This window comes from Purpureocillium lilacinum (assembly GCF_023168085.1).
Source record: "Purpureocillium lilacinum CBS 284.36 DNA, scaffold_8, whole genome shotgun sequence".
Classification (NCBI taxonomy): domain Eukaryota; kingdom Fungi; phylum Ascomycota; class Sordariomycetes; order Hypocreales; family Ophiocordycipitaceae; genus Purpureocillium; species Purpureocillium lilacinum.
The window spans coordinates 2,477,715-2,499,233 of NW_027072118.1; the positions used below are offsets into that span (position 1 = coordinate 2,477,715).

General features: G+C 59.5%; 8 protein-coding genes across 8 annotated transcripts; 3 read left to right on the plus strand and 5 right to left on the minus strand.

The window, feature by feature from the left end:
• Positions 1-1,017: 1,017 nt before the first annotated feature.
• On the plus strand, positions 1,018-2,061 carry PLICBS_010469 (thiamine metabolism-protein; the record flags this gene model as incomplete). Its single annotated transcript, XM_018326408.2, has 2 exons — positions 1,018-1,906; positions 1,967-2,061. The coding sequence occupies 2 exons, from the start codon at positions 1,018-1,020 to the stop codon at positions 2,059-2,061; spliced, it is 984 nt and encodes a 327-aa protein (XP_018174727.1).
• A 313-nt stretch (positions 2,062-2,374) lies between these two features.
• PLICBS_010470 (uncharacterized protein) lies at positions 2,375-5,600 on the minus strand (the record flags this gene model as incomplete). Its single annotated transcript, XM_018326407.2, has 5 exons — positions 2,375-2,863; positions 2,916-3,119; positions 3,178-3,254; positions 3,298-3,410; positions 3,460-5,600. The coding sequence occupies 5 exons, from the start codon at positions 5,598-5,600 to the stop codon at positions 2,375-2,377; spliced, it is 3,024 nt and encodes a 1,007-aa protein (XP_018174726.2).
• Positions 5,601-7,519: 1,919 nt separating this feature from the next.
• Positions 7,520-9,558, plus strand: PLICBS_010471 (uncharacterized protein; the record flags this gene model as incomplete). The annotated part of the gene is made up of 7 exons (XM_018326406.2): positions 7,520-7,576; positions 7,638-7,704; positions 7,758-7,844; positions 7,907-7,978; positions 8,031-8,114; positions 8,168-9,150; positions 9,229-9,558. 7 exons carry the CDS (start codon positions 7,520-7,522, stop codon positions 9,556-9,558), a joined length of 1,680 nt encoding a protein of 559 aa, XP_018174725.2.
• A 1,021-nt stretch (positions 9,559-10,579) lies between these two features.
• Positions 10,580-13,325, plus strand: PLICBS_010472 (uncharacterized protein; the record flags this gene model as incomplete). The annotated part of the gene is made up of 5 exons (XM_018326405.2): positions 10,580-10,829; positions 11,158-12,544; positions 12,598-12,758; positions 12,811-13,008; positions 13,060-13,325. The coding sequence occupies 5 exons, from the start codon at positions 10,580-10,582 to the stop codon at positions 13,323-13,325; spliced, it is 2,262 nt and encodes a 753-aa protein (XP_018174724.2).
• A 303-nt stretch (positions 13,326-13,628) lies between these two features.
• PLICBS_010473 (uncharacterized protein) lies at positions 13,629-14,633 on the minus strand (the record flags this gene model as incomplete). Its single annotated transcript, XM_018326404.2, has 1 exon — positions 13,629-14,633. The coding sequence occupies one exon, from the start codon at positions 14,631-14,633 to the stop codon at positions 13,629-13,631; it is 1,005 nt and encodes a 334-aa protein (XP_018174723.2).
• A 928-nt stretch (positions 14,634-15,561) lies between these two features.
• Positions 15,562-16,188, minus strand: PLICBS_010474 (uncharacterized protein; the record flags this gene model as incomplete). Its single annotated transcript, XM_018326403.2, has 1 exon — positions 15,562-16,188. The coding sequence occupies one exon, from the start codon at positions 16,186-16,188 to the stop codon at positions 15,562-15,564; it is 627 nt and encodes a 208-aa protein (XP_018174722.2).
• A 1,014-nt stretch (positions 16,189-17,202) lies between these two features.
• Positions 17,203-17,637, minus strand: PLICBS_010475 (uncharacterized protein; the record flags this gene model as incomplete). Its single annotated transcript, XM_018326402.1, has 1 exon — positions 17,203-17,637. The coding sequence occupies one exon, from the start codon at positions 17,635-17,637 to the stop codon at positions 17,203-17,205; it is 435 nt and encodes a 144-aa protein (XP_018174721.1).
• Positions 17,638-18,383: 746 nt separating this feature from the next.
• PLICBS_010476 (uncharacterized protein) lies at positions 18,384-19,877 on the minus strand (the record flags this gene model as incomplete). Its single annotated transcript, XM_018326401.2, has 2 exons — positions 18,384-18,523; positions 18,584-19,877. 2 exons carry the CDS (start codon positions 19,875-19,877, stop codon positions 18,384-18,386), a joined length of 1,434 nt encoding a protein of 477 aa, XP_018174720.2.
• Between the last annotated feature and the right edge of the window lie 1,642 nt (positions 19,878-21,519).

Consider the following 21,519-nt stretch of genomic DNA (forward strand, 5'->3'; position numbering starts at 1 on the left):
TCCCAGCAATGCCCTCTTCTGGTGCCAAGCGTCAAAATGTTCGAGTGAATTCTTTTTTTTGGCGAAAGGCCGGCCGACGGTAGAGCCGTTCGTTCCGGGTACTGCCGGGCCACCATCATCACGACCACCACCACCCACTGGCGGGGGACAGACGGCCGAACCCCGCTCCCGATGGAGCCGACATCGCATGCATTCCTCACCCATTGATGGATGATGCGTGGGTGCATATTGGATGGCACACAAAACTCTGTAGCAATAGCACTTTGCCTCTAGAGGTCTGGGCAGCAAGAAAGCAGTATGAGGCACTTTCATGGGACCAGACCCCGCAGTGACAAGCCAGGACATGACGTTTAAAAAGCCCGTCGAGCTCCCCCCTCCTCCCCTGCTTTCTTTCCTTTCTCCTTTCTTCCCCCTCTTTGATCCTCAAAGCACTTGACTCTTCATACCACTTCAGCTAGCTCCTTCCTGCCTCAAAGCAAGTAGCTCAGGCATCCAGATATAACCAGGAGTCCGTTAAGCTCCCCCTCTCCTCTAAACCCCTCCCCCAGGATAAAACGATGGGGGGCCATAGGAACCGCTGCTCTAACGTCTTGAGAGATTCAGTTTACACACACACACCTAATCGGTACATCCGACCCCCCTCGAGAGCTTCTCTCCCCGCCAAGATGCACCGCGCGAGCATCATGGCGCCTTTCCGTGGTAGTCTATCCAACCATGATCAAACATCATCATCAGGTACTGTCTGTTGCATGAGCCGGTGCCCGCCCTTCTTGCAACGTCCGCTGGCGTGCAGTCAATGTGACAGCTCCCAGACTTGGGTGTACCCGAGTCTTGAACATTGGGGAGCTGTCGCCTACTGCCGGCGGTTGTTGCGAGGGGGGCCGTGGCTGAGATTATACGGCCGCAAAACTTGATCTGGATAATACCAGCGAAAGGATCATGCTCTTCCCCCCCCCTGTTCATCAGCAGGACAGCAAAGAAATGCCTAACATGTGCAGACCAAATCCACCACCCATCATGAGCCCCCCCGCCGCCGTCTCGCCCCCCCAGCACGTCGCTGAGCTCGCCACCCCGGCGTCCAAGCTCGCCGTCAAGGGCGTCGCCCCCACCAACAAGTCCAGCGTCACCATTGACGACATGCTCGGCCAGTGGGACAGCTTCCGGTTCGCGCCCATCCGCGAGAGCCAGGTGTCGCGGGCCATGACGCGCCGCTACTTCCAGGACCTCGACACGTACGCCGAGTCGGACATTGTCATCATCGGCGCCGGGTCGTGCGGCCTCAGCGCCGCCTACGTCCTGGGCAAGACGCGCCCGGACCTCAAGATCGCCATCATCGAGGCCTCCGTCTCGCCTGGTGGCGGTGCCTGGCTCGGCGGCCAGCTCTTCTCCGCCATGGTGATGCGCAAGCCCGCCGACGCCTTCCTGCGCGAGATTGGCGTCCCCTACGACGATGAGGGCAACTACGTCGTCGTCAAGCACGCCGCCCTCTTCACCTCCACCATCATGTCGAAGGTCCTCGCCATGCCCAACATCAAGCTCTTCAACGCCACCTGCGTCGAGGACCTCATCACTCGCCAGGCCGAGGCTGAGGGCGAGGGCGTCCGCATCACCGGTGTCGTCACCAACTGGACCCTCGTGTCCATGCACCACGACGACCAGTCCTGCATGGACCCCAACACCATCAACGCGCCCCTCGTCATCTCCACCACCGGCCACGACGGCCCAATGGGCGCCTTCTCCGTCAAGCGCCTCGTCAGCATGCAGCGCATCGAGAAGCTCGGCGGCATGCGTGGCCTGGACATGAACACGGCCGAGGACGCCATCGTCAAGGGCACCCGTGAGATCGTCCCTGGTCTCATCGTCGGCGGCATGGAACTGTCCGAGGTTGACGGCGCCAACCGCATGGGTACGTGACACAACCTTTGCCGCAATACACACCATAGCTCAAGTGCTAACATATCTGTAGGCCCTACTTTTGGTGCCATGGCTCTCAGCGGTCTCAAGGCTGCCGAGGAGGCCCTCAAGGTCTGGGACGTCCGCGCCAAGCAGAACGCCCAGTAAGGGAAAGCTGGCAAAACAAAAGGAAAACACGTGCTCGGAGGACATGCTTCGATCGTTTCATACATGTACGCGACCATGGCCCTGCCACTCTTTCAGGAGCTACGTGCGAATAGTTGCCAGACAGAATGACACAAGCTGCAACTGCCAATGGCAAAACCCAAATGAAGTGAAATGTGATTGAAAAGCACCACCATTGGAACAAGACTTGACGGATCGCGTTCGGACTCAAATCATTGCATGCTCATGTATCTCTTTTATGGGCACAGTAGTGAACCCTCTCGCCCTCTATCTCCGTCATGCCGCTGCTATGCCGCTATGCTTGTGTGTCAAACTCATCAATCACACTCCTCGCTTCCGTAAAGTCATTGTCCACGCCAATCGTGGGAATGTCGAGGCCGAAACCCTCTGGACCGCCAACCTTGAGTGCCTTTTCCGTGAGCCACAGCGGATGGGCTGGCAGCGCGATGACGTTTACGCGCAGACCGTACCGCAGATCCTGCGAGCCGATCGCCTCGCCGTCCTGGCCCAGGATCGAGATGAGATGCGGCACAGTGCAGACGACCTTTTGTGACTCCTTGGATCCCTCGGCGTCACTGTAGGCGGCGTACAGGTACTCGTTCTGGAATGGTATCACCATATGTGTATCAGTCGGCACCTTTTGCTTGCTGTCGCTGGCGGCCTCTCGTTCGTCTGCTCCCAGGGGTGCCAAGACGACAGCACCCATCGTATATCCGCCACCAATGTATCGATGCACATCGACGATCTTGCCCGTGAACAGCAGCTTTCCAGCACAGACATCGAACTGATTGTGTTAGCGAGGTCGCTCCCTGTAAGGAGAATCGGTCACCACTCACGATGGCATCGACATAGTTGGCCTTCTTGCGGCGCGCCATATGCACTGCACGTCCAAGGTACCAGGCCTGGGATATCGTGTTTTGCACTGCGGCGGCCTTGATGGTGGAACCCGGAAGCGGGCACGTTGACGACGCGCACGTCAGTCCCAGCTCAACAGCCGTGTCGCGCAGCAGCTTCTCCAGCCTAGCGGGCGAGTCGGTTTTCTGTACAGTCTCAAGTCAGTCATCCGATGGCACCAGTTGTGGCCATTGCCATTCTTACCATGATGACGGCCGAATTGCCAGCCGCATCTGTAATCGCGCAAGGAGTCGTAGGATAGCCATAGACGCTAAAGGTGACTATTGTCGTAGTCAGTATCGAGTCGAGCGGCAGATCTGGGACAATACTTGCCGTGGTAAATGGTCGGGTAGGCTCTTCCCATGCCGTCGCCATCGACGACGGGAAGATCGTAATGGACACCGGTGCCGAAAACACACATGCCGTTGCCACCACCGCTGCGACCTGTCAGTGCCAGTACCATGGGATTGCAAGACAGTCACTCACATCTCGTCGACCAGCAAGGCATGGAACTCCTTGTGGCCTTGAACCTTGGTGATGGAATCAATGGCGTCGATGATTTCCCGGCCGCCAGACATGCGCTCGTTGATGACGGTGGGGCTGCCGTAGTAGGCACCGAAACAGACAATGTCATCATCCTTCAGTGCCTTGGGAGAAACGACTCTCATCTTCCCCTTGCCACCCTTTCGCAGAGCCTCCAAACTCTTGAGGAACTCAAAGTATGTCGGGCCGCCGCCGCCGGTGCCCAGAACACCACAGCCGGTGGCCAAGAACTCCAAGTCAATCTCAGAGATGTACCATACTGCGTTCTTGACATCGGGACGGTAGGTCTCGATATCTACACCAAGACTAGGCTTGGTCGTAGGCTCAAGCGCGTTCGGGACGCTGACCTTTTGGCCCTCGGCCTCCTCTTCGTCGCCGTTTAGAGCCCAATCGGGGTTCTGAAGGAGGGTCAGGTCATCGGGAATGGCCAGTCTTCCCACCGCTCTGACCTGGACGCGAATAGTGACCTTGGACATGTACTGAAGCGGCATCCTGTTGACCTCGACAATCTTGACGTCGTCGCGCGCGGCTCCCTTTTCGACAGCCATGTCGATTGCACGCTTGCAGGCGGCCTCAAGGACGTCCTTCTCCTTCTTGTCCTCCAGGATCTCGACAGTGTCGACTTCGCCCGAGACTCTACCGATGGCCGCGCCAATGGCGTTGGCGGCACCCTGGTGAACCGGCGAGATGCACTTCTCCACTCCGGCCAGCTCGTCGGTAACAAGCAGAGCGCCGCCTCCGACGAGAAGCACGGTCACAGGAGCAGCGGAGACCTTCATCTGATCGATGACAGTCTCGAGCTTCTTCTTGATGTCCTTGCGGGCCAGGTCAATGGTCGATTGAGGGACGTCCTTGATAAGACTGGCGTCGCCTAGATCAGCTTTGCCAGCAGCGACGACGATATCGGTCGCCGTCAGCGTAGAGCCGCCGAAGATCTTGGCCTGCTGCCGGATGAGATGTCCCACGGAGCCAGGGCCAACGGAAACGGAGTTTGGCTGCGTCTCATCGACCGTGACCTTGCTGCCACCGCCCAGCCCCACGGAAACGACCTCGGGCATAGAGAAGGCGGTGCGCACACCTCCAAACTCGACAAATCCGGGAGCCTGGCGAGGAAAGCCCGAGGGCAACAAAGCGCACACATCCGTGGTCGTTCCTCCAATGTCCACAACGAGAATCTGTGCTTGCTCGCTGTTGGCGTCACCGTTGGTGGATGCCGCGCCGTTGGGCTTGCCGTCGTGCTTTTGATCGATGCCAGCCAGAAACGCCGCACCAGTCATGCTGTTTGTCGGACCGCTAGCAAAGGTCTTGATGGGAAAGTCGGCGGCCGCCTCGGCGTCAATCAAGGTTCCGTCATTTTGAGACAGGTATAGGGGGCACGCAAGGTTGAGCCGCGCCATGGCCTTCCTGAAGCCCCGCTTCACTCGATGCCCAGTTCTCAGGATGGCAGCATTGAGAATCGTGGCGTTCTCACGCTCCAAAAAGCCGGTAGGACCAATGTCATGAGAGCAGACGATATTGAGATCAGGGGCTTCCTCGAGCAGAATCTTCTTGCATCGCTTCTCATGAATTCCTTCGTGATCAAGGGGCGAGAAGACGCCAGCAAGAGCGACAGCCTTGACGCCAGCGGCCACGATATCCCTGGCAGCCTTGCGGATCTCCTCGGGGTCGAGAGGTGCAATCTCCCGCCCGTCCATCTCCAGGCCGCCTTTCAGGTAGTAGACGCCTCCATCCAGAATTTTATGGAGGCCAACGGGGAAGCCTGAAAAGGGAGGAATTTGCCTTGTGTAAGGGCCGCAAAGCCGCACCACGGCAACACGGTCCAGCCGCCTGGCATCAGCCTCAACCAGAGCGTTGATGAAGTGAGTGGTGCCGATGGTGACGCTGAGGACGCGGCTTTGGTCGATGGCCGAGCTTGCAAGAACGGCCTTGATGGCCTCCTCGATGCCGCTGGTGATGTCAGGGGTCGTGGTGGCCTTGTGCGAGGCGAGCACACCACGGCCAGGGCTGTCCAGGGCCTTGATGTCAAGGATGGCCGCGTCGGTGTTGGTGCCACCAACGTCCACACCTATACGGTACAGGGACATGATGCTTGATGATGTGAGCCCTTGCAGCGTACCCGCACACAATGCACAGTTTGGATCATGCGATGCTTGACACGGCCTATGCTCAGGGGCTCCGTTCTCTCTTAAATAGTAGGCGGGACTTCGCAGTGCACCGGGATGGGGGCCCAAGTGGCCGGTCGGAGGTTGAGGGGCGAGTAATGGGCCGGTGCGTACCTGGACCAACAACGAGCGGAGGTAGCCGCAGTAAGCCGATGAGGACAAGGCTGACGAAGTTCCGCGATGTCACTGCGGCCGAAAAGAAGCGTCTGAGGTGTTGGTGCCAGCCCAGCTGCCCCGTGTGTTGCTCGTGCAAGTGGAAGGATGTTGTCAAAGGTCGGCGAGGGAGGCATTCGGACAAGAGACCCGGTCGATAAGCGGACCTCCGTCGAAGCTCCACCGAACCACCACTTGGACGAGCCCACTGCGCCATGGCGTTTGCTGTGACAGGATGGCAATCTTGAACCAAGACACAGGCGTGCTTGCGGGGAACCGAGTCGGGCAATTTCAGCGCGACGAGGCGCTGTGGGGGCAAGTTAGGTTTGCCGACGACGCGCAGTCGAGGCTGTTGCGGGGGCCAAAATCAGGCGTGCGAAGTTCGCCGACGTTTCCACGTGGCGTACGGGGGCGGCATGGCTTGACGCTTGCCCGGGAGTGCGCGTGCGATGCCGATATCGTGTATCAACCTCGAAGACGTGCTGCGCGTGCATTGACAGCGATGTCGATGGCGACTGAGGCCGAGGTGCGCAGCAGGAATGAAGGATGATGAGCCGCGTCGAGGCCAGAAAAGTGGCCCGGTCAGAGACCGCCCCGGTCGTGGCGGGTGTGGCTCAGGTGACGCTTACAGGCATTACAGCGAGGGAAAGTGCCGTGCCTCACTGTAAGACGGGTGGTGCGCCCTTGAAAGAGGGTTACATTGGGACGGCTAGTCCGGGTTACGGTGCGAACAGAACGCAGCAGAGCTGACTGCCTCGATCGATTATCGATAACGACGCCTTCCATGACGGTCAATCCACTCGGCGCAAGGGGGCCAAAGAAGGCAGTCCACTGTCTGCCAATGCCGTCAGGTAGGTACTCTGCAACTAACAAGTCGTCGGCTGCTTGGTACCTAGATGCGCTGCGCCTGTGCCGAGCGCTTCACAGCGCCACCTCTGGCTAGTCGACGTCCGGTCATGCAGCGATAAACCCGTTGGTCTTGTGCCGTTTGGAAACGGACTATCGCTTCAAGTTGAGCGATCCCGATACCGGCTGCGTCCTTGTCGTTTCGCGTCGCAATCCCAGCGAGCCGATATGATATGGGCGGGTTTTTGAGGTCATCATGGCGCCTTAGTTAGTAATGTGGGTTGCCGTCGCTGCAAGACCAGCGTCCCTTGCTCGTTTCGCGGGTCGTCGCAGCAGACGGCGCTAGTCGTCAATCGAGTCCGCGGCTTTCTCCTCCCAGCCTGCGTCCGAGTCGAATTTTCGCGATCCACTCCACCACACCATCTCGACTCCCGAGACTCACCTCGCCGAACGCTGAGGCTGGACTGCACACGACGCGCCCACGACGGAGGCTCGCGGAGTGGATATCGCTCGCTTGGACCCTGATCGCGGCTTGCCTGCCCCGGTCCCTCAATTGACCCCGTTGCCCCAGGCCCCAGGGGGCCGAAATCCGGGGGCTCCATCTGCCTCCACAGTCGTTCATCCCATCAAACGCCCCCCAGGACGCGGACTCATCCCGTATCACTATCAGAGACTCCGACACGACAGTTGCCCGATAAAGGCGTCGACTCCCTCGCGGGCTTGGGTTGGCTCATATTCACTCGAAGTATACCTGTTGGGCAAACCCGCTGCTGTTGGTTTGTTCGTGAGTATCCAAGCTTGCGCACAGGCACCTGCAGGACCCCCCACTACCAACAGAAGCAATGGGTCTCAAGGCTCTGGTGAAGCGCTTCGAGCTGCAGAATGTCTCGGCTCTGACGGTATGTCTTGTTGCCCCCTCTGCATGCAGCCGACTGTTCCATGCTTACGACCAGTGATTAGAACGATGATGTTCGGCCTTGCGAGGCTGAGCGGCGGACGTGGAACTTTCTTGCGTTTCACAACTACTGTGCGTGCTCGGCATTGTCCACCTTGACTTCGACCTCACTGACTGGCGGCAAGGGCTCTTGATCAATTGCAACATCGCAACGTTCCTCACTGGCAGCGCCCTGATCCCACTCGGCCTTACTTGGTGGCAGGCCATCATCAGTACGCGCCCCCATTGACGTCTTGCGTCCAACAGGAGAGTTTAGAACTGACCGGGACCCAAGGCATCGTCGTCGGAAACATTATCGCGACGACGGCGCTACTGCTCAGCTCGTTGGCCGGTGCCTACTATCACAGTACGCGGAACCGCTTCCGCTTCGCTTGCTTTTCAGGCTGACTTTGGTGCAGTTGGCTTTCCCGTGTACAGCCGTGCCATCTGGGGTATCTGGGGTTCCCAGTTCACGATATGGAACCGAATCTTCCTGTCATTTGGTACGTGCCCCATGCATGACTGGGCCCCGCCGATCAACGCTGACCGCGCACAGTCTGGTATGGCTTCCAGGCCTGGGTCGGCGGTGAATGCATTTACATGATCCTGCTCTCGTGGGATCCCAAGTACGAATCGCGGATTCCCAACACCATTCCCGCTGATACCGGGATGACCTCTGCGCAGTTCGTGGCATACGTCATCTTTTGTGTCATCAGCCTGCCGTTCCTCTGGATCCGGCCCCACAGGCTCCAGCCGTTCTTTTGGTGCGCGGCGACGGTAACCTTTATATTCTTTCTGGTATTGCTGGTGTGGGCGCTGGCCACGATGGGATCGGCAGGCTTCGGCAGCACCATAAGCTCGGACCGCACCATCCCCTTGACTGGCGGGCCCAACAGCACTGCTTGGCTGATGGTGTACGGAGTCATGTCCACTGTCGGATCCATCGCCGCGGGCATTCTCAACCAAAACGACTACGCTCGTTTGGCAAAGCGCCCCCGGGATGCCATCTGGGGCCAGGCAATTGCGTATCCCCTGTACTGCAACTACGCTGCCGTGCTCGGCATCTTGGTCGTCGCGGCGACGCAGCACCGGTTCGATGGCGAGGCCATCTGGAACCCGCCCACGCTCTTCGTGCGCCTCCTGGAAAAGGACCCCAGCTCGGGAACTCGCGCTGCCGTCTTCTTCGCGGGCCTCGCGCTTGTTGTTTCGCAGCTGGGAAGCAGCATCCCTGGCAATGCGCTGGCGGGTGGCATTGACCTCGCGTCTACATTCCCCAAGTACATCAACATCCGAAGGGGCGCGTACATCACGGCCCTGATTAGCCCCGCAGTCAACCCCTGGCGCCTGGTCAACACGGCCACCATCTTCCTGACTGTGCTGTCGAGCTACGGTATCTTCCTTGCGCCAATGACAGGCATGATGACCGCAAACTACCTGATTGTTTGCAAGCGCAAGTTCAAGGTGGACGACCTGTACCGCGGGGACAAGAGCAGCATATACTGGTACACGTGGGGTGTGAACTGGCGGGCGCCTGTTGCGGTAAGTGATTCATTATGTGACCCGTCATGAACGGGCCAGCGGAAGCGAGTCTGGATGGCTAATGCTGGATTCCTACAGTGGATTGTCGGTGTCATCCCACCCCTCCCCGGCTTTGTGTCGCAAGTCAACACGTCGGTGACGGTGACGGACGCGGCCGTGGAACTGTACTACCTCAACTACCTGTACGGCTATCTGGCGAGCATGCTGGTTTACACGCTCCTGCACTGGGCGTTCCCGGCCAAGGCGCTGGACGCGTTCGTGCGCGAGCCCACGTCGGCAGCGGAGCTTCAGCAACACTACCGCGACCGCTGGGACTCGGAGGCCGTTGAAGGGCTGCTGCCCCCCGCCAGCACCGGCGAAGAGTCGTCGGGGAAGGAGACGGGAAGGACGGCGGCGGCGGCGATCTGATCTGGCCGGAGGGTGTGCAGGACGCGAGCCGTGCATAATCATATGCAGCTGGTGTGCGCGCAGCCAATGGAGCCTCGCATGTGCGGCACTGCGGACGGGATGGCCCGGCGACAGGGGCATGTATCATTTTGAATTTCGGCAAACTTTTGAGCCCTTGAGCGACGAAGCTTTTTTAATATCTACATATTGGGATGTCTCTTGCGAAATGCGGTGGCGCCGCGGGTGTCGATGTGACGGCTGCAGCTTGCGTGGCTGAGCGTCGCCATTTGGAGGACAGCAAAAGGTGCGACGTGTTGTGTAGGGAGTAAAGTGATGTGAACCCTGAGTTGACAGAATAATCGTCCTGAGAGGCGCCTGCTGCTATCGAGGCCATCGACGGCCGTGGTGCCGCTGCTGGCTTGATGTTGGCGATGCGTGCGGAGATGCAATGTCGGCGCTGGCTGCCCGTAGCAGGCAAGGCGCGTCTCGATCTCCAATGGATGCGGCGGCTACGTGCGGTAGCTTGGACGCCGTGGCTGACTGATGATCGGCCTTACGAGCTCCTGCATGTACTCGTACATGGGAGGGCTCGCAAGTCGACGAATCACGTCATACACTGCGCTGCGCTGGCTTGTCTGGGCCGCCTCAGGACCTCCCGTGGCTCCCGCGCAGAAGTAGGCGGTACATCGCCTTGCTTACCTGGGATTAGCGAGCTTTCCCACAGCAGCAGCGCAGCAGAGGGACGCCCAGCGCCTCCGTCCTCCGGGAGGGACCCCCCCAGGAATCAGAATCCGGGATCAGGGCCTGCCGCACCGCCCACATTCAATCGTCGGCCAATTTGCTCTGTTTTCTCTCTCCCCCACCACACTCCCAAGATCGTTCGCCGACGTCAACTAAAGCTCCCGAGACGCCCAGGCCTCGCCCTGGTCCTGCCCTGCGGCCTCGCCTCGCCTCGCCTTGTCCCGCGCGTCGTTCGAGGCTAATCGTTTCTGCTTTTGCCTGTTCCCGCCCGGGCCCAGCTCCGGCGCCGCCAGCCTGGAGCATGAATGGCGTCCCTCCCGCCGCGTTGGGCGGTGACGCCGCCGGCCGCCCCGACCACCACGACCAAGAAGAAGCCAACAACACCTCGTTGTCCGACCCGGCCGCCACCAACGCGGCGCACGCGCGCTCGCGCAAGTTCGTCATCCAGAGCACCTTTGGCAACCCCAGGGAGCGGAGGAGCCGCAAGAACCGCCCCTGCGATGCCTGTCGCAGACGCAAGACAGCTTGTGTCATCACCTCGGAGCCGCCCTGTAAGCATCCCCGAAGCCTCGCGTTCATCCCCCGCATCCCCTGCTTTGTGCGTGCACTACGCCGGGCTCCCGGTCGTGACGTGCATAGCATGCACATGTCTCGGCTCCTCCTCGTCGACGGGCCCAGCCGACCCGTTGGTTGCGTTCCCGCCCGCTGTCGACCCGTGCCGGCCAACAGGTGTCGCCGGCGAGCTTGGGCCTTCATGCTCACGTTGTCCAATGTCGGCCAACGCAGGGGCCAAAACTTTAATCTGAATTTCGAGATCCCTTCCATGCCTTGCTGGGCCCGCCCGAGAACCGCAATGTTAACCAGCGACCCGTCGTCCAGGTCTGTTCTGTGAGAGTAGGGGCATCCCGTGCCAGTCCACGCCCGTGGTAGGCCTCGGGGACGGCCAGCAGCCACAGCCCGGCGAGAAAGGTGCGAGCGCGCCTGCGCAGCACCAGCAGAGGCAGCCCTTTGAGGCTCCGGCGGCGAACCAGCAGGTGTTTCCCCTGCCCGGCGTTCGCAAGGAATCAAACGACCTCCTTACCCCCAGCACAGGGCATGAAAGCCCGGCTGGCTCTGCTGCTTCACCGTACGGGGTGGGCATGGTGATAGACCAGCCTGCGCACACGCCATCGTATCGAGATCCGGCTGCTTTAATCCACCAGAACCTTGTTTACCACTCGAGTCCATCGACGGTAAACTCAGACCCCCATCGGGCTGCGGACACGGCATCTGTCATCTCCGTCACATCACCCGAAGCGGCACCCCAAACACACTCTCTGGAAGACATCCCCGGCCGCTGTGCCTACTTCATGGGACCCACATCAGAGCAGGACGGCTTCTTGCTCGATGCCTTTCGTTACGGCATCCTGAGCGAAAAGTACAACCTGGACGCCAACATCGCTCAGGTCCACCCCGGAAGCTCTTTGCGCGATGACCAGCCCGTGCATTTTCTCTTCCTAGAGATAGGGCACCCGGACCATGTAAATCGAGCAAGACAGGATGCCTCGGATTCCATCGAGGCAAAGGTGTGGCCATACGGCGAGAACCTGGTCCGGCTATACTTTCGACACGTCCACCCTGTCTTCCCCATCGTGTCCAAGGTGCGCTTTCTACGCAGGTATCAGGTCGATAAGAAGAGTATCCCTGCATGTCTGCGAGGTGCTATCTACGCGTTGGCATCCGTATTCTGGAGCTGCGACGTCGCGCTGAGGGGGACACCAGTCCCATTTCAGCAGCATGAGCTCGTCGATTATGCTCATCAGGCACTGCGACGTGAGATTGAAAACCCAAACCTCTTTGTCCTTCAAGCGTGCCTCTTGCTCATTCACGTCACACCCCCGACCATTGACAGCATAGAGGCGCCGACGACCTGGACGTTGGCCGCACAGGCAACGGCTTGCGCTCAGATGATTGGCCTCCACCTCGAACCAGGGCAATGGAACATCAACGCGACAGAGAAGCACCTGCGCCGGAAGCTGTGGTGGGCCACGTTTTACTCTGATTGCTGGTCGTCCATCTGCTTCGGCAACCCTCCTCACATTGCCAGCACGTCGTACAACACGGCGCCACTCACCATGGAGGATGTGAGATGTGACGAAGACGTCCCCGAGGATCTCCAGTACCTCGTGGAGCCGCCGGACACGAGCTTCGAGGTCTCCACCGGCGCCCGGTTTATGCAAATGATTCACATTGTCCGGTCGCTGCGGACAGTCCTCGACAGCAGCTTGTGAGTTTCTCGCATGACGGAGGTACATGAGCCACGCTGACCATCGCCTGCAGCCAAGTGAATACGAGTGCGAGGACGATCAACGATACCATGGAAGCGCAGAACGAGCTGGTTACGGTGCAGGCGAAACTCCGGGACTGGACGAGCCTGATTCCATCCTGTCTCGTTGTGCAAAAGGACGAAAGGGTGCGCTCGCACGTCACGTCCTACAACTGTACGTATATGCCATGCATGATACCTTGCAGATTTGGCGCTGACACTCGCAGGTCCCCTTCATCTCTCATTCTATGCAGCTCAAGTCTTGCTGTATCGTGCCCTGATGCACCCTCCAACAAGACAGGCCAAGACAACTCCTAGCTCGAATCTCCGTAGATGGTTCCCCGAAGCGCTGATTGCGTTTGAAGCGTTTGTGGATTTTCTGTCGTGTGTCAACAAGGCCGACTTGTTTGGATTCTGGGGAAGGCGTATGTCGTGTCCATCTTTCATCCACACTCAGCCACTGACACCAATCACAGATGCTCGTTCTCAGCTCATTCTTTGCGGAAATTTTCTCGTGTTCCTCTTCCTGCTAGCGTCGGAACGTCGCGATATTGAGCGCGCGTACCGTCTGCTGGAGAGCTTCCACGGGACGATGCATGCTCTATATGACGTGGACCACGTACAAATCAACACGCTGCTTAGGGCGGCGACGATTCGCATAGACTCGTTCTTCTCGCAAGCGGCGGAGATTATGCGCGGCGGAGGCGACGGAAGCATATCAGCGGCGAAGCCAAACCATTAGGCGAGTGCAGGCACTGACCCCTGGTGGCCGCGCGTTGAGCGTGTTGCGCCAAGACTCGGTGCGGTAAGAACTTGTGATTTGGGTATCTTTCTTCGGCTGAGTTGGTGTAAGTGATGGCACCTAAATCTGATGACGCTTCAGTATGGGCCAAAGAGTTTCACGGTTCACAAGAAAATTGGGACAGGGGAGAGCGGGTATTGATCAGGTGGTGTTTTGGACTAGACTAGATGACCCTTTACGAGGTGCGCTTCACGAGCTCATGAATACATATCGACAACGACCGTTAAAGACGGCAGCATTTGTCTACTTGCGGCACACGGCGACAATGGCGCGCATGCGGATGCCGACCCCGGGATCCCCATCTACCATGGTATACGGCTCTGTCGCTTCTCGGAGGCGCTCCAAGATAGCCGCTTCAAACGTATCCTTTTCCGCATCCGACCAGTCCCTCCACAGCATCGTGAAAGTATCGAGCAGCATCCCACGCAGGCTCTCCACCGTATCCGCGCCATAGTGCACCACCTGCTCCGACACTTCCACGTCAGCGAAGCCCCCGTCCTCGCGCAGGCACCGCTCCACGTGCGCCGGGTCGAACCAGTGCTTCTGTATGGGCAGCTCGAAGGGGGGGTCGTGCGGGCGGGCGGCGCGCGCGGCGGGCCGCAGGACGTGCTCGACGTAGCCGACGTCGGCCCAGGAGGTGACGACGGCGACGCTGCCGCTGCCAGGGCGCAGGGTGCGGTGGATCTCGCGCGCGCCGGCGGCGGCGTTGTCGAAGAAGAGGATGCCGAGGTTGGTGATGCTGTGCGTGAAGAGGGCGTCGGGGAAGGTGAGCTTCTCGCCGGGCATGACGGCGCAGGTCGCTGCTGCTCTCGTCGTCTCCTCCTCATCACCGTCGGTGAGGCCCAGAGCGGTGAGCTTCGCGCGCGCAAGGTCGATCATATTGGCGGCTGGATCGACGGCATGGATGCGCGGCAACGGGACCGCGGCCCCTGAGCCTGAGCCTGAGCTGCCGCCACCGGAGGAAGAGCTGGCGCTGGCGCGCGCGGCATCTCGGCGACAGCGCAGGACGACTTCCTCTGTGACGAGGGCCGTGCCGCATGCGTTGTCGAGGAGGACCGCGGCGGAGGGGTCGGCCAAGAGGGAGCGCAGGGCGGGGATGGAGAGGAGAGCGCGGGCGAGCTGGCGGGTGCAGCCGCCAGTGGAGCGCTCGTAGTGCGCGGCGGAGAGGTGGAAGTGCTCGATGGCTGTGGGGAGGGGGTTGCTCGATGTTCGCGGCTGGGCCGAGGTGGTGGTGTCTTCTTGTGCCATGGTGATGTGGTGGACGAGGGCAGTATGCGGTGGTGACGAGTGAGGCCCGGTGCGCTCTAGGGGTTGTAATACGCAGACAGCTGGGTCACTCGGGTGAAGCTCTTGTAAGTGAGTATCGGGCATGCAGCAACTCAATCACATATTGTGTGAAACGCCGCGCACCGCTAACTTATAAGTTTGCGAACAGGCGACAGGCCGGAGCACCCGTCTTCCCGATGGCCCGTGGCGAGCCGCCGTCTGGTGTCAGAGTTGGAAAACTGAACATGAACTCCCGGACTTTGCGCTGTCACTCGGCCACTGCCCCGTTTCGGAGACTTTTTTCTCATTGCCGAACAGTCGATGGGTTTTGGTAATGGGGCTTCGGAGACATTGCTGGTAAGTTACGTTGAGAACCCTGATGACTGAAGAATGGGGTTGCCAAGAGCTGTCAATATCGGAAGGGCGCGTGGGCATTTGCGGGTTTCCCGGAGCGGGCTATATCCAGCGGGGAGGGACTATCTGATGTCCCAACGTGTGGAGTCGTATAGGCGAGAATGAACCGCCTGGCCATGGCAAACGGTTGACAGGTGAGGCTGGGTTTGGAAAAGCCACAATGGCTGAAGTGCTAGCCTCGAGGAGGAGCAAGTACTGTCGCGGCGGCATCGCGCCACGCCTGTTCAGCTATTCCAGGCTTCTGCTTCAGATGGGCCGTATAAGCCAATAGCTTTCTCTTTAAGTGGTTGCATGGTCAAGATGACAGAGAGGCGCAAAATCTGGCATGGAGTATGCCTCGCAGCCACCTCTTCGATGCCGCCCGCAGCAGTTGTCGACTATCAACCATAACCCAGGAAGGGCTATTATCGTGTGCTTCTCAGACCTACCTCCGATTCCAGTATAGGACAACCTGTAAGCTCCGGCTGGGCGCACGGTAGTCCGACGGTCGTTCCGCTTAGCGCAACCTCAACTTCTTCATTTCCTCTTTATACTGCACCGACTCCGCGAAAATCTCCTGTAGCCTCGGGTCCGACGCGATGCCCTGTGTACCCCTGACGTGTGCGTACGTCACAAGGGGAAACGGCACGACCAAGTAGCACAGCACCCCATAAGTCACCACCCGGCTCGCATGCCACGCGAGCCTCGCCGTCTTCTCGTCGCGCAGCCAGGGCTGGGCAATCGACGGGAACACGTCCTGCGACGTCTTCACCCACTTGGGCTGCCAGAAGGGGAAGCGGAAGGTAGCGCGGCCGCGCCAGGCGAGCAAGAGGGTGGTGGCCAGGATGGCGGGCCGAGAGGCGAGGACGATGCTGGTGGTGGCGCCCATGTGGTCCGCCAGCGCGCCGATCTCGTCGTCGGTGAGGGCCCGGCTGGGGAGGACCTGGGTCTGCATGGCGTCGAGGCTGTCGGTGATGGCGGCGCAGTATATCGTGGCGGTGTTGAGGTAGAAGAGGGAGAGGAAGGGGGGCGGGTGCTGGTTGCGGGAGGTGAGGATGGACTGGACGCGAGAGGGGGTGAATGCTGGGATGGCGGTACTGTTTGTACGGTCGTCGTGGGGCGGGGAGGAGCTGTTGTTTGACATTGTTGCGGTTGACGGGCAAGAAGAAGACTGCGTTCAGCTCGTTATTTGGCGCGGTCAACTGGGTATAGGGTGGGTTGCAAATGGGGTGTCAAGTATTCAGAGCTGACTTTACTACCCTCCATGCCTCCCTTGTTGATCCGCGATAGAAGAGAGAGCAAGAGTTGGGACACGATCATTGATGACCTACGGACAGGGGAAGAAGGCATCCAGAGGCAACGAGCGGCTAAGCTGCGGTTAATGCCAAGCAAACCATGCATCATACACGAAATACGAATTGAGCACTCATACTTCCCTATTACCCAGTCATCCAGTCCAGCAAAAGCCCGTGCCTATGTTCCAAGTAAATATATACCGTGTCCCAGTCCAAGAGGAACCCGATTTCACACGCAGCTGCACATCTATGCTTGAGCCTCATCAACGACATCCAACGAAGCCTCCCTCCTTCGCTTGTCCTTCAACAGCGCTGCCGAGTCGGAAACGCTCCCGGCGGCACAGCCCCTCGGCCGCACTGCGGACGTTCTCTTTCGCAGCTACAGGCGATGTGCCTTGCGCCCGAGTCCATTGGGCGCGTTGATGCGAGTCGCCTCCAGCTCTTCGGCAGCCTGTCTGGTGTCGGGGCACCACCCACCTGGACGGGCGCCACAATATTGGCCTGCGGCCTGTTCGATCGGAACGGGTTCCGCTAGGCGAGCCGCACTAGGCACCCTGTGCTGCGCCTGCTAATGTTAGGTACCTACCATGCCTATGGTAGACTTGGGGCTCGGGCGTGGAACGCTATTGAGAGCTTACTTTCAGAGGCAGGTAAACACGCAGCGCATGGAGATAGGGTGTAGAAATGAATAAGGTATCGCAGCGTAGTCGTTTATTCAAAGAATCTCAATAATAGACATCAGTAAAACAAGGGCTCAACCGACGCTCGCTCCACCTCCCCAATCCGTAATCCGTCCCTGATCATCCTGGGCCCCTCCTTCGCAGGACCGTCACCATCATCGCCCGCTCATCCTCGCCATCCCCTCAGCTCATCGCCAACCCATCCGTCAGCTTCGTGACCTTAACCTCCTTCTTCTTCACTTCCTCCTGCTCACTCTCATCTCCAAAGCTCTCCTTCCGCGGCAGCGGCTGCGGCGGAAACTTCATCCCGCGGTTCGGGTCGTTCGGCTCCGCGCCGGGCCCCCAGCCGCCCAGCCCGCCCGCCGTCGCCGCGCCGCCGAGCCCGCTCGTCGGGCCCACGGCCAGCTTGCCCGCGAGCTGGTTCTTGCCCACGCCGGGCGTCGTCTCCTTCCAGGCGTCGAACTCGGCCCGCGTCTTGCCCGTGTACTTCTTGAGGTCCTCGTCGCTGAGGCCGCTCGTGCCGGGGCCGCGCTTCTTCTCCTGCGCGCGCTGGTAGAGCGACTTCTTGGGCGCGCTGCCGTCGCTGGAGGAGGAGGTGGAGGACTGCGATGAACCCATGATAGGTACGTAGGTAGGTTTGGCGGGTTGTGCTTTGACGTGGATGTGTCTCGGGACTCTCGGCTAGGACGTCCCTGAGCGGATGATTGTTCTTTTCTTTGCGCGCGATGATACTGCAGATGTGAGGATGATGATGGTAGCTATGTATGAACGCCGGTCGAGCGGTGGTGGGTGGCTCGACGAGCGCGTATAAATGCCCGGACACAGAGGTCGAGAGTGGCTGTATTCCAGCCGCTCTTAGCGGTTGGGTTACCTGCAGACTGCCTCATGCGGTTGCCGTCACCCACGTCATGGGGACTCCCCAATCCGGCCTCAGCCGCATCGCCCGCCGCCCCGCTGCTGTACGACAGAGGCTTGTTGGCCCACCACTGCGGAATGGCGCCGTTTGGCACGCGGTACGGCGCCTATGACAGCCATCCATCTCAGGGGGGGGGCCTCGGCCAACGGACAGGCACGTCGACAATCACGCGGCTGCCCTGGAACCTTCAGTGAGGCTGTGCCAGGCCCAACGACTCGTGGCCGCGGTGACGACGTAGTCGGTTTCCCCATGGAGAATCTATCAGGGTTCTAGATCGAAGGGGCTCAGAAGGGCCGCTTCCTTTCTCTGCACATGCAAGGCATATCCCCGCATAGCAGCTACCCTGACCTACCTTCCTGGGCGAGACCTGCCCGCCGCAGGACTCCACCGTCAAGCACTCTATCGAACCGTTGCCGACTTCTTTCCGCCAAGCTTCCCAACCGGCCATTTACTTCTTCGTCGCAAACCCCACCGTGTTGTTCCCCAGGTTAAAAACCACAAGGTTGCTCTTGAAGAAGTTGTCTCCGAGGATGACTGTGTCCGGACGCGAACCACTTGGGGGAAACGGCTGGACCCCACCGAAGCAGCCTAAAAGATAGGTTAGCCACGCCGGAAAGCTCTCGCGGGTTCATGCAACTAAAGACTTACTTCCGTCTCCTATCTCTCCAAAGATCAAATTCTCCCCTTTGACCGTTGCATTGTACAGGCCGTTGACGTCCAGGTGGAGGTCGGGAAGCGTGGAATTGCACGGAAAGGTAATCCCTCCCTGCCGCTCGTTGAACTGAGCACCTTGCACCTGCTTGTAATAGCTTTGGGTCAGCTCAGGCCCCGCAAGGGTGAGTGTCGTGCCCGTGTCGACGATCGCATGAGTGCCGGGTGCCGCCTTCTGCCGTTGCCCGTCGCCCACGGAGAACTCCTCGGTTTTGACGGCCCAGAAACCTTGCGTCGTGTTGCATGGCACATAGGTCAGCTGGCCGTCAATCGTGGTGTCGTCGCACTTGCCAAATGTGTACGAGCCGTTTGCGCCCTTCCTGAGGTCGACGCAAATGATCGGCTGCTCGAGACTCGAGGCAGCGTTGTCGAAAAGCGTCTTTTGCTTTTGAGGCTCTACTGCGTTGAGTTCAGAAAAGGCGAGGCCGAGCAGCCCGTCGGTGCGCACATCCTCAACGAACTGCCGTGATACTTGCGTGGCGAGCTCCACGGCCTGGTTCTTCACCGTGAGATCTCCGATTTGGACCTCGTCGGTTCCACAACCACCCCGGGCGCCCGACGAGTCTCCGTAGATTATGCTGAAATTCGCCCCCTCTATGAGCTTGAACGTCTTGCTCTTTCTTGGGTCGAATGCCGCACGGCTCTTGGGATCCGTGTCGCTTGGGTCGACACTCTTCACCCAGAGGTCAGAGGACCCAGAGTCAAAGTCGAGATTCACATCCTGGCCGCCAATGCGAACCTTGCACAAATATTCAGCATCGGCTGGCTCCGGGACCGCCACGACTCGGCCAGTCTGGTTGCCCTGTTTCTGCTGCCGAGGCCACAAGGTATGGTCGTCCTCCTTGGCCACGGGTACAGATATCCGTCCCACGGCGCTGGCCCCCCAGCTGAGGAGCCCACCTGCGCTTCGTCGAGCGACGCTGCTGCCGCGGACCGGCCGAAAAACTTTGCCTGCCGCTGCCGGGTTCTCGACGCTTCTCTTTTGTAGCTCGAGGCTCCTCTTCTTCAACCTTGCCTCTTGAAACGCGGCAGCCTCGACGAGGCTATCCGAAACAGGCACTCGATACTTTCGGTACGCTTTTGCCAGCTCCTTCGGTCCATTGTGGCCGACGAAATTGACATTGCGCACTCGTGGTACTGTGAAAGAGCGTTTCTCGACACCGGCGCCCGATGCCGTGACCAGCGATAAGAAGCCGAAAATGACAAGGGCTAAGAAAGACTTTGGCTCCATGGCAGCAGGAAAGTAGCCCGCCGGGCAACAAAACTAATGGTAATAATAATCCCACGCCAGGTGGTTTAAAAGAAGAGAAGTGGCGGTCACCGATCGACCAGCTGTCATGCGATCAAGCTGGAGAATATACAGACGACGAGGAAGGCCAGCCAAAGGTACACTACAAACCGCGGGAGTAGCCCTGAGATATATCAATACCCCAGAGGCCGCATTGCTGCCGCGTCCCCTTGAGGCGACGAGCGCGGCCCTTGTCAATTGCCATGGACCCATCAACCAAAGTCACCTCGCCCAAAGGGGATCCTGTAAACTACCGCATAGCGCGTATACACTGGTCGAGACTGCCCGAAGGCAAACACGATAAAACACCACGCGCAATGGTTTTCAAACGCGCCGCGTAACATCCAGCGGTGGGAACCCCAACTATGTGGCTGCAGCTGGCGGTGAGGTTCGAAACAGGCGGCCCCTCGTGCCGAGAGTCTGCACAATGCAGTAACCTGCAGACAAAGCAGAGCTATGCCTTACCATAGGGTGTCGTGAGTTGAGGTCAAAACGCCGCGAAGCGCCTCGGCGACTGCCGGCACCAGGCGCCCGCTTGCACGGGTCGATCTAGCCGCCATCGAAAAGTTCTGGCTCGGGCTCCCGGCAACGACATTGCCCATTTGGAAGTGTCGTACGGGCTAGCGTGTATGAGCAGATTGTCTCGCTTCGGTAGGTATGAGAATCAGAACATATGGTCTGCACGCGATTCGTCTGCCGCCGCAGGGCCCTGTTTCCGGTCCCTTGAAACGCCACAGAACGAAAGGCAAATATCGATAGCGGTGGCAAACACCCATGAGCTCGCGGCCAAGCATTTCCAAGGCTTAGGGCGATTCGGCACCGTTTCGATCATCTGGGCGTACGCAGCTGACGTGGAACCCGCTGAGCCGGCTCACGCAATCATGCCGCATGGCATCGGATCGCCGTGATCTCCGGCGACTCGGAAAGATGTCGACGCCACCGCGATACTAGAGCCGTTTCTTCCGGCACTGGCCAGTCCAGATCGGCTGCTCTCCCGGCCGAGTGCGTTGCTGAAACACGGCTGCCGCACGACCGCAGCCTTGAAACGGCCCGGCGTAAGCGCCACGCTCTCCGTGCCGGGAGCCGAGTTTTGTTTGGGCGAGGCCTATGCCAGTCTCCATACAAGTAGATTCGCAGTGAAAACGAAATATCGGAGTTGGAGATTCGTTGGTTCCTCTTCGCACTTTGTGTGACAACCGGCGGCGGCGGCGCTTCGTCTAGTAGGGCCTCGTGATGTCTCGGCTCCGCGCGAGACGCAGTCTATCCTGCGGAATTGACGACGGCAGTACTGAACGGGAAATCATTGAGAGTAGAGCTTCTTGAGGCGGGATGCCCTCATCTCGGAGGCCTGTGCCTGGTCGGACGAAAGAAGACGTGGAACGGAGTCGCACTTGCCAAACGTATGCAGTCGCTAGGCGAGCGACAGCACCTTCCCAAGGGCCTCGGATGACTGAGACTCAAACTCTTGCTCAGGCTGCCGCTGTTCAGATTTCGCGAGCACACTAGCCATCGCCAGCTTGCTGGCCGTATTTTCTACCCCAGGCCGTGCAGGAATTTTTAAGGAACTTCAAACGCCCAACGGCAA